The 11,401-nt window shown below is 50.4% G+C and overlaps 1 protein-coding gene across 1 annotated transcript; it reads right to left on the bottom strand.

The window, feature by feature from the left end:
• Positions 1-1,485: 1,485 nt before the first annotated feature.
• LOC120541123 (protein crumbs homolog 3-like) lies at positions 1,486-10,565 on the bottom strand. Its single transcript, XM_039772457.1, has 4 exons — positions 10,475-10,565; positions 5,514-5,743; positions 4,084-4,145; positions 1,486-3,154 (listed from the first exon to the last, which is right to left on the bottom strand). Exons 2-4 carry the CDS (start codon positions 5,662-5,664, stop codon positions 2,951-2,953), a joined length of 417 nt encoding a protein of 138 aa, XP_039628391.1. The 5' UTR covers positions 5,665-5,743; positions 10,475-10,565; the 3' UTR covers positions 1,486-2,950.
• Positions 10,566-11,401: the final 836 nt, after the last annotated feature.

The following is an 11,401-nucleotide window of genomic DNA, read 5'->3' as shown; positions in this document are numbered from 1 at the left end:
TAACTCCATGCCCACCTGGAAGTCTCTGCATTTCATTATCAGCATGAATCACTCTGGTTGTCTTTTAGATTTTCAAGCTGGCATTTGGTAACTCAACATCAAGACAGGGCACTCAGGCTCTGCCCAGTCCAGGTGGGCATGCCAATCTGAGGTGAGAAAAAGTAGAGCAATGAACAACAGAAACAGAGAAGCAGCCTGAGGAGCCCCCTGCAGGGCTAGGGCTGGCTACCAAATGGCCCCTCTGCCCCACTTTGGGTGGGATGGTGGCTCAGCCTGTCTGTGTGCCCGCTGCATGTTCTCTCTGGGTGCCTGGGTGTGTGGACAAGTGCCTCCTCTGAGGGCCTGGCCCGGGTTCACAGTAAATGCTGGGTTAGGTGGACTCTGAAAATGGGGTGCGGGGAGGACCCTGCAGGCAGGGGGCACTCATCTCCACCCCCACAACTGCCCTATGGGGGTCAAGCTGTGATGATCTCCTTCTCCCAAATGCCACTCAGGACAGGGTGAATGGCAGGACACAGACCGGCGGGCAGCCATACTTGGCTTCAGGCAAAGGGAGCTGGCGGGCTGTTCAGGAATCTCTGAGCCCTACGGAATGTGCTGCCCGGTGCCAGGAGTGCCGCTGAGCCGCGCCTTGTCCTCCAGTGCCCACAACAAGAAGCATGTGAAGTATGAGGGGAATTCGACCACCAGCAGTGGCTGAGCACCTGGCACATGGAGCCTGCGCCGCCCACCCTGTGCCACCGGACAGAGCTCGCCACACAGTCCTGCCCAATGCACAAATGGCTCTCCACCACATCTGCCTGGTTGCCCACAGTGATGTATACAGTGGGCACCCTGGCATATTAGGTGTATCACATCCAACATCTTCTGAGGAAAGGAGGCCAGTGACACAGCATGGCATCATACTGCAAGAACTGAACAGATGCCAGTGCACAGACAGGCAGCCTTTAGAACCAATCAAACGTGTCTGAAAAGAAGAGCGCGACTTTCCGGGAAGTTCAACTGACCCATCCACACAGACGTACAAACACCACTGACATTTGGCCAAACCCACCCGGTGAAACCAAAGCTAAAATGGAGCTCATTGGGCAAGCAGACCAGCGAGAAACTACAACTTATAAGGAAGAGAAGAGCAGAACTCCTATAGCCTGGTGGGGGGTCCAGAGAGGCAGGGGGGCTTGGAACACATCAAGGGTATCAGAAAATCAGAGGATAAGCAGGGCATCGTAGGAGCAGACGGATCTACCCAGGGCCAGGCACCAAAGATCAGGACAAGGGCTCACAAATCCCAAATACAGTTTAATACCCTCAAGATGTGTCATTTCCTCGGGGTGCCCAGACTTTTGCACACACACTTACTATATAGGATTAACAGCAGCCCAAAAACTGTGAGCCTTGTACTGTGGTGCCCTCTGCTGGCCACTCCAGGTAAAGCTAGACATTAAAAGCTGAAGGTGGACATCACGGCGCGGGACACAAAGCCAACCGAGTCATTCAGTTCAAGTTTATTGTCACAATTAAAACCTGAAACAGACGGCAGGTAAAACACACACTTTGGCTTCGTTCACAAATACAAACGGAGGGGATTGAGTGTCATGGAGTTCTCTCGGCTCTCATACTCTTCACAGCAGACCACCACTTGCAGTTTAACACCAACGAGGACACAACCGCAGGCAAAGTGACCCCCCCTTTGATGTAGTGCCTTGTCATACTGTCACAAAACAAGAACAACAGGGGGACGTCCTTGAAAGCACGGGCGTCACACTGGACCCCACATGACATTCAAGTGTGCCCCATCCGATTCAGCGGACACCTAAACAAGACAAATGTGAAGACAGGTAGTCAACGGCTCAGGGGGTGAACACAGGGGCCCACAAGACCACCACAATACATTTTTAAAACCCAGTCACGAGCCAAGACCAAAGTGAAAACTAACCCAGAAAGCTAAGGGAGGTGTGTGCCCAGGTGAGACAAAAGACACCACTTGTGAACAGTGAAAGTGCCACCTGCTGAGCCTCCAGAAGGGCTGGCGTGGGTGGAGACTAAAAGTGGGTGGGGCAAGTGAAGCCCCGCCCCAACCCGGAGCCACACAGAGCTCAAAAAGAGACCCTAAGAGAGGCACACGGCTCTGCAAGGCATCATGGGAGTCAAGGTGAAGCTCAGTCTGATAGACAGACAGACAGACAGAGGGACAGACAGGCAGGTGAGCCGCCGCCCACTTCGGTCTCCCGTTTTAGATTTTGACAGCCGAGACGCCCAAATCGCTCCAATAGCAGTAGACGTGGATAGAGAACGGGCTGCTGCTGCTTCTCCTTTGCTATTTCAGTTTTGCAGTCCAGCTGTTCAGGTCACACCACAAGCTGCTCAGTAGCAGGCAGTGAACAGCAGGGGGCGGCACACACACCTCCTAGTGGCAGCCCACGATTAATGGTGCCAACGTAGTCAATACTGTAAAATGCCGTCAGATGCTGGCCTGTCACCATATGGCCACCAGCCGCATGCCATGAAGAACACGCAGAACCCCACCCATGACAAACTACAACTAACTGATCAGGGCATCCTTTTACACTCGAAAATTAATATTAAAAATGTGGAATTTATTAAAAACCTTGATTTAAAGAGGTGCGAGTCTTACATCTGTGTGTGGCGCAGGCTCAGGCTGAACAATTTTTAAAAAAGGCAACTGCAGCTCCGAGTGGTCACATGCCACTCCAGAGGGGCCCTCGTAAAAATGAAAGCCCGCAATCCAACGGATAAAAGCAGATCTTCTCTGCCTGCTATCCACATGGTGCCAGCGGTGGGATTCCTCCTTCCTACACCCTGGACATTGGAACCAAAGCACCATCCCACCGCCTGACAGGAAGCGCGTCGTCAGCTTGGCCTCCGGGAGGCGTCTCTCGCAGTCACTTAGAGTGGCAGTGCCACCGCAGGTGTCCCACTACTCAAGTCCCTAAATGAGGCGCTCCTCCGGTGGCAGTTTCAAGTTGCTTGGCGGCTGTTTTTGTGTCCCCTCCGTCTCCTCCTCTCTGGGCCGATACGTTCCCTCGAGCCGTCGTTTCTGACGCACTTTAAAGAAGACGATCAAGAAGATGACCAAAATTACCAGGCAGCCACAAATCACAGTGGGGGCAACAATGGCAGGAATATTGAGGGGCTGGGAACAGACAAGAGAGAAAGACAATGAAATGAATGAACTTGAACCCGCGTCCTCGCGTCTCGCCAACACAGACTAAAATCTCCCAGAATGCACATTTACATAAGAGAAGGATGGATGAGCAAGTTGGGGACAGTGTGCATCAATGGTGGGATTTCAGTTCCTTTGTGTCTCGATTCCGTCAATTCACAATTCCCAAAAGGGGTGACAAGCCGCGTCACCACAGGACTGCTTTAAAACAGCGAAGGCCTCAGCACTACCAGGCCCGAACACAAGGGGCAGGCTAAAAAAAGGGCAAAGGGCACATTCAGAATGGACGTGAGCCGGAGTTAGCCCTTAGCCACTAGAGGGGACTCTCACGGATAAACTTGGAGGTCCTAAAGGATGGCAGCCACCAGGCCAGAAGATGACTTAGGGGTCGAATGTGGCCTTCCAAGAGAGAACATAACTTGAAACCCCCAGCTGACCAGAACTCCACACGTGACCAATGACTCAGTAGGCCCACCATAATGAACGGACATCCCATTCACATTTGTACTTCTGACCTGCCTTAGGATGCCTTGAGAAACAAGTGTCACCTTGCAGGATGGGGTGGAGTCAGATGTCACACCCCTGCCATATAAGGTATGTGAGATGGTCGAAGCCCGTTCATTTTATTGGCTTATTATTTCATACACGAAGGCTATTGGTTATTGATGGATGTCACCACCTACTGGACTAGAAAGCATGGCAACGTTTCATAATATAGGAAGGGTGTGACATCTGACTCCGCCTACATGCTTCAGCGTGGACCACAATCCTCTGGTCCAATCCAAGTCTGCTAAAGCAGGCCACCAAATCTTAATACCTGGCATGTTCTGTGGTGTTCATATAAAGGCGCTATATAATGCTCACTAAGAGTCCCACCAGACACAAGCTGACCAACTTACCTCAACTGTGGTGCTATTTGTATTGTTGGGGCTCGTTGCAGTTGATGAGGTTGACGGTATGGCTATAAAAAATAAATAAATAAATAAATACATAAATAAATAAATTCATCCATTCATTTATCCAAGGATTTCAAGTCTGGATGGAGAGCAGGATGGACTACAAGAAAGCAAGCCTGTGAGATCACAACCCACCAGATGGACAACTTGAAGAGGCAGTTCTCATTTTGCACCCAATATAGCGCCCCCTAGTGGAGCTGGTGGACAACACCAAGGTTATCATCAAATATGAGGAAGACATCCAGTGCTCTGTGGTGGGCTGGTGCCTTGCCCGGGGTTTGGTTCCTGCCTTGTGTCCTGTGTTGGCTGGGATTGGCTCCAGCAGACCCCCGTGACCCTGTAGTAAGGATATAGCAGGTTGGATGATGGATGGATGGATGGACATCCAGTGCTTCAGGTCAGCCCAGCCATGAACACTGCCCCCCACAGGACAGCATGAGCCTGGGCTGTACACACTCCCTTATACACCACACTGCAGTAGGATGGGGTGCCCCACCATGTGGTAATCATGGGTCAGCAGTGACCATTTGCCCACCAGAGACAGCAGGCCAAAGCACAGCGCTATACAATTCACTTGGATATCACGGCTGGCACATCAGTCACATAATCAATTAATAAGGGAGCCAGCAGGGGGAGTCCAAGAGCTCAGCCCACAGGCCATAGGGGAAGCTGAGTGGACAAGACCACCTGACAAGTCCACAAGCAAAGGTCTGGCTGCCAGCATCAAGATCCATAACCAAAAGTTCAAGCAAAGAATAAGCGGGCACAGGTAAAACAGCAATGCTGCCACTACTGAGGCGCATTATTAAAGGCACTATATAAACTGAAGACTGACTCTCAGGTTCAGGGGGTTGAAGTATCTGGTGGGATGCAAAGTTAAAAATGCTAATCAAAATAGCCTATGGGGTAAAGGGGGCAGCACCCTACTGGCAACTCACCAGGAGGCCCCACTGGGCCTGTGCCCACGTGATGATGCCACCTGCATGAGGAACTTTGGACTAGGAAGCACACATCCTGGTGAGTGGTAGGACACATCTGTACAGCTGACCATCATTAAAGACATTAAGTAATTTCCTGAAGTGCGTCGGTGGGATGAAAGGCACTATATAGTAATGAATATGTAATGAAGAGCACCCTACCCATAAAGCACCCTAAAGTGACGGCGACTAAGAAAACAAATTTATCTTTAAATAATTCTATTGTGTAGGTGAAGTGCACCATGAAAGGCGCTATATAACAGTGATTTCAAGTAAACTCAAATCCTCAACCAAAACCTCCATCTATGCAACATGATCAGAGCCAGCCTGCCATGTGAGCAGTGCCAGTCCAACCCACAGGGTAAGCACTGCCCCCCGCCCCCCGGTACAACTCACTCTGAGCTTCTCCGAGGCCCAGCAGCGCCGTCCCGCACAGCAGCAGCCACAGCAGCATTCTCTCCATCCTTTGATGAGTCTTCGGGTTTTGCCAGGTGAAACTCTGAACCTCCCGGAAGGTCACAGGTGCCCAGCCGCACTCTACCATCATCTTCACGTGCTGCCCTCAGTCGCCCAACATGCAGCCAGCATGGCAGACCGTCAGACGCAAGCTTTGCCCTGTAAACTGCCTGTAAAGAAGGCAACAGAAAGATGTCAAGACAGTAGTCAGGCACAAAAAGACCTGCCTGGCACTCCGGCGTCTACAGACGGGCAGCATTGGCGTGTGCAGTGCAAGTCAGCAGTGCTTAACTAGCAGTTACACTTTGCCCCCCAGGGCCCGTGGGAAAAGAAAACAGCGGCTGACAAGTTAAATGCTGAGTGTGCACCTCGGGAAGGAGGAGGAGAAGAGTGACACCCTGCCAGGCATGAGGGCACGGCTGTGGGGGCAGGGTGCTCAGTGAGGTGGCCAAGCACTGCAAGCACAAACACCATCCCTGTGCTGCCCTTAAGGTTAAGTTAGTGACCTACTGGTATCATGAGATTGGGACCTCAGTCTGCCCAGGTGCCAACCTTACAGCAGAATAACTGACAAGCGCCAAGGAGTGGAGAACCTGAGAGCACATCTGGATCAGACCAAGCGACAGCTGGGGACCCGCATCTATGGGCTTAACACCAAGAATGAAAGGCGCTATATAAAGTACAAATGCTGCCCACTGAAGATATCTAGAAACAAAAGTGTGGCTCTAAATGCCATGTTGACAGGTGGGCCCGAGATGAGAACTTAAACCTGAAAATACAGCGAGTGTGGCCCCCTAGTGGACTGGAGCGGTAAGGCATGGCCTCAATTATCTGCCAGCACTGGAGGGGTAAGAGAAGTGTCACACAGAAAAGGGACTAGAAAATAAAACCTCTAGAGGAGGTCAGAAAGTGGGCAGCAAATAAGACACACAAAGGGACAAAAGTGACAGAGACCAGTGTCTCACTAAGAGGGTCTCTGGGGCACAACAAGGACGAGCAGCAGAGAGCAGAGACATGGCTGTATGTGCCCACCTACATTGCCTCAAAGCTGCCAAATGGGGGAGGGGGTCAACACAGAGTAAACCCCAAAAGGCTCTCAGACCAGCGGTGTGCCCGGCCCTGGGCAGCTTTCAGCAGAGCCGAGGATTGTACCACCGAGGACTGCACACTCACACAAGCAGGGAAACAAACAGCTGAAGAGCTGCAGCCGCGGCACCACATCCGCCCCTCAGACGTCACGGGACAAGTGATGGCAGGCAGGTAGGCAGGCAGGCAGGCAGGTAAACACTTCAGGTCAGACAGGCCCCGCCACCGAGCGCCAACACCCCTCCTGAGGAGCTGAGCGACATCCACAACATTGAGGCGGGAGAGCAGGAAGAGCACAGAATTCCCATGAAGTCGAGCGGGCATTTGGCGAAACGTGATGGCACAAGTCAGAGGGACACAAACAGCAGCTTGCATTTGTTACTCTAAGAAAAGAATCTGTGTGCAGTGAAAGGCGCTATAAAAAACAGGCTGCCTGGCACCCACGGATGGTGGTCATTTTGAAGGCCATTATGGAAAAGAGATGAAATGGTGCCCACTGTGAAGGGCAAGCTGATGGCACACACATCAAAAGGCTGGGTGTAAAAGAGCATGACGGGCACCTCACAACAGTGAAAGGGGCTACCTGAAAAGACCCACATGAAAGACATGGGCGTCTACTAGGCAAGGCACTATATAATATATATTAAAAAAAATTACATTTGTGATTGGGTCCACTGCAAAAAAACTCCATAGGAAACGAGACTGACTTGCACCTAATGATCACAATAGTGAAAGGCGCTATATAACAATGACGGACTGCCAATTTAATGAAAGGTGCTATATAACAATGACAGACTGGCTATCTTAATGAAAGGCGCTATATAGGAAATTCTAGTGAATGGTGCTATATAACAATGATGGGCACTTTTGTAATGGCGCTCGGTGGGCTGATGCGATAGAAGTTAAAGACCGGCTGGCACCTCAGAGATAAACAGTGTTGGGTAACTTCAAATGGTATTCAGTGAAAGGCACTATATAAAAGAATGACATCTTTTAAAGGGGCTCAGTCTGAACATCGCTACACTGATTGGCACCTGCTGAAGGTCCCTTTCCAGGTTGGGTTGAAGCAGCAGCAGCAGCTCTAAGCCAGGAAGCCACCCGGGTGGCATGAAGAGGGCTCCTTGGCCGCCTGGTTAGATTTTGGTGCCACTTCCAAAGCTATGGACCTGATAAACAAAACACAGATACTATGGTACAAAGAGCCTCCCCGGGGGACCATTGTGGGCAGTTGGACTGCCGAGGGCCCGTGAATAAACACTTTGTGCTCCTTATCTTCATCACTAAGTCAGCTCAGCTAACAATGGCCACCTGTGTTCTCGACCGGCAGGTTGTCCACCTTGAGCCCCTCCACCCACCGACACGGCTGGCAAGTCCTGAAACACAAGACAGCAGCAGCAACATGAGAACGCTGCAAGGGAATTTGGGACGAGTCCACCAAATGCAGAGAGGCAACTGGTTTTAAAATCCAGCCCAGCAGTTTGGGGCATCTGGTGTTTTCACTTGGGGGGCTCACCATCCTTGACACCTCAAACAGAACCTGAACCTGCAGGACGGTTAATAAAAGACACTAGAAATCAAATTAATTTTATAGCCCACTGACCATCTACTGTGGGTTGTGAGGAGGTGGTGCCCATCATGGCAGCACAGGGCAGACAGTCCACACCACGGGCCCATTAACAAACACCAATGAACCAAAGCTCAACGTTTATGGGGTCCACAAAACAATCCAGGAAGAAAGTGCCAGCCCCACCCAGGCAGTGCTTTGAACCTGGGACAATGGAACAGTAAGGCAGTGGCACCTTGACATCCAGCATCGCCATCTGGAGGCTCGTCCTGTCCTTCAGTTACCCAGAAAAGCTTCATGCAGGATTTCAAAAAAAAATCAATGAATCGCCTGGCAGAGAGAAGGACAATATGGGCCAGAAATGGCGGTGAAGGAAACACGTAAAATGGGGAGAGAGATGAAAGGCGCTATATAAAAGAGTGGACTAAGAAAGGCACCATAGAAATGGAACGAGACCGACGTGAAACTCTATGAATATGGGAGAGGAATAAAATGACAAAGAGAAAAATTAATGATGTGACATAAAAAGGATTCAAAAGTGACAACATGACATGAAAAGCACTCTATAAGGAAGAAGCAGAAATGATGGATGAAGATCAAAATACAGTGACAGTTACTGCCTGACATCAGCAATGAAAGGCACTATATAATACTTTGGCAACAACATTTATTTCTAGAGCACATTTTCATACAAATAATGAGCTCAAAGTGCTTTACATGATGAAGAAAAGAGAAATAAAAGACAAAGTAAGAATTAGAATAAGAGAACACTAATTAACATAAAATAAGAGTAAGATGGCCAGGGAAGACAGAAAAAACAAAAAAAAAAACCTCCAGACGGCTGGAGAATAAAATAAAATCTGCAGGGATTCCAAACCACAAGACCACCCAGACCCCTCGGGGCAGATGGATGGCATCACACAACCTCAACTTTAAAAGGCGCTCAATAAAACTCGATGAGCCTCAGCACTGTGGGCTGCCCACTCAAGATGGCTGACCTGCTAGACATGGGGTCCGGCTCTCCTGTGGTGCCCAACACCCAGCTGTTTTCTGTGCCAATCCCCACTTTGGGGGGGATCCCAGTTCTTTATAGCACCGGACCTGTCATCCTGGGACTTCTGTCACCTGTCTGATGACCACTGAAGTGCAGAGACTGATGGACAGACATACACGATTGCATTTACGCCTGTGGCTGTCACACCACCCATTCAGGGGATTTCTGACACAGCAGATGGAGCATATAAAGGCACCAAAAGGCGCTATATGAACTTCATGAACTCAGACTGGACCTGGAGCTTTGGCAGGCTGTTACACAATCCATGAAACTGTCAACTGACTGGCACATTTGCCACTTGTTATTGTGGCACAAGGGGCATCAGGCCATCCGGTCTTCTGCTCCTCAGGACTTTGAGCACTTCAGTTTTTTTCTTATAACATAAAAATAAATTTACTCAACTTAGTGTCCGATTATTATTCAGATATGGAAATGACTTGTTGTTTAAGGGGTATTCATGGGTGATCTGGACAGGCCCACCAGAACTGACGTGTGGCGTGGCTTGGCTTGGCTTACCAGCCCCGGTCTCCAATATCCGGGGCTGGGCACACGGGACCAGCAGGAAGCGGTTCCATATGGTGCCATCAGGGCCAACAGTTGGGCTATCCAATTTCTGAGCCCACCTTTCACAGGAGCCCCTGCCTAATCCCGTGATGTCCAAAAATAAATTCTAAACGGGCCGCGTGGCCCCCAGCGATAACATTCGTCACATCTCACCAGCTTAGAGTCGCCAAGTAGCCTTAAGTGCACGATGACCGGACACGAGACGAGGAAACCCACAAGAACACGAGGAGGACATGTAAACTCACGGTGGTCCGGGGTTCGGACAGGCAAAAAAACCCGTCGTGCGCGACCGAAAAGATAACGAAAAAATGACGTCAGGAGCCACGCCGCGCTGCCTTCGGGACGCACCTGTAACTGCAGCTCGTACGCTCCTGCTGTTTGTGAAACCCACAGGGGACCACCCCCCCCCCGTCTTTGAAAACGACCCGCTAAACCCAAACCGACAATCCACCTTTTAATATGGAGGGAGCGGCGGGGGTGAAGCTAAGGACGCGTCTTTTAACTTTCGCCTTTACCTGCCAGCAAGGAACCGGCAAAGCAACACAAAAAGTTAGCGCGCGCTGAAGCCCTCGAATGTGGAGTTCCAAGTTCGGACGACCACCCCAAACCTGGACGACCCCCGGACTCACTTACCTCCGAGCTGTTGATTCCAGCGCGGCCGCCCAGTGTACTGCCGCTCACGTCACGTGACCGCCCGCTTCACATTACCGCACCTGATCCGGTAGGCACGCCCCACCTCGGCTGACCACGTGACCTTGGGAGCGCACGCAGCCCTGAATTATTCATTAACTCGCCGCCTGGTTTCGGTTCCGGTGGGGGGTGACTGGGGGTCTGGACTCTGCTGGCAGCGGTCCTGTTATCGCTGACGTGTAGTCGAATGGACGGCGTCCTTCCATTTTGGTGAAGAGTCCTTCACTTCCGTATGTCCGAACAGTCACCAGTGTGCATTTTTGGCCAATATACACTTATTTTTGTACAGATACAAATATTTTAACAATGCCAGTAAAATGCTGAAATCTGTTCAAAATATACAAAAAGGTAATTAAGTATACAGCCTAACTTTTGAGTGTATCCCAAACTTTTATTTTACTTTAACTTTTATTTGAATTACAAATCGCATTAATAAAAGGGGAGTCGTTATTCGCCCCAAGACCCCTGAGGTGCGGTGCAAAAGTCCGCCGATTTGTGCGGCCCCCCAATTCAAACGACAGGTGTACACTTCAAAGTAAAAGAGCCTCAATTCGAAAATAAAAGTCTCCACTAGGAGCCGCAGGTCCGACATGCTAAGGGACGGGGGGGCTGAGATTTGAAGGATAACCAAAGGGTCTCGGCTGAACTCGTCTTTCACATTTCATTTTCACAGCAGTGCGCTTTCTTGCTGTCTCGTTTGTTGTGTGATTTGTGACTCCTTGATTTCAGAATGAACACAAATGACGCGGTAACTCCGGCACTGCGAGTCAGGGATTGCTTTGTAATGGTAGTGCGCATGCGCTGGTGTTGTGCGCGCACCATTAGGAGAACAGAAACAAATGAAGGAGCGCGGCGTTCAAGTGCGAATCG

Source organism: Polypterus senegalus, chromosome 12, assembly GCF_016835505.1.
Source record: "Polypterus senegalus isolate Bchr_013 chromosome 12, ASM1683550v1, whole genome shotgun sequence".
Classification (NCBI taxonomy): domain Eukaryota; kingdom Metazoa; phylum Chordata; class Cladistia; order Polypteriformes; family Polypteridae; genus Polypterus; species Polypterus senegalus.
This window is presented reverse-complemented; position numbering and strand designations above follow the sequence as displayed.

What these genes read in the sequence shown, in the direction of transcription:
- LOC120541123 (XM_039772457.1), bottom strand. Translation starts at nt 5,664, where the DNA reads ATGATGGTAGAGTGCGGCTGGGCACCTGTGACCTTCCGGGAGGTTCAG. An exon ending in GGGCCTCGGAGAAGCTCAGA is followed by an intron (nt 4,146 to 5,513) that starts GTGAGTTGTACC and finishes TATTTTTTATAG; the next exon opens with CCATACCGTCAACCTCATCA. An exon ending in CAAATAGCACCACAGTTGAG is followed by an intron (nt 3,155 to 4,083) that starts GTAAGTTGGTCA and finishes GTCTGTTCCCAG; the next exon opens with CCCCTCAATATTCCTGCCAT.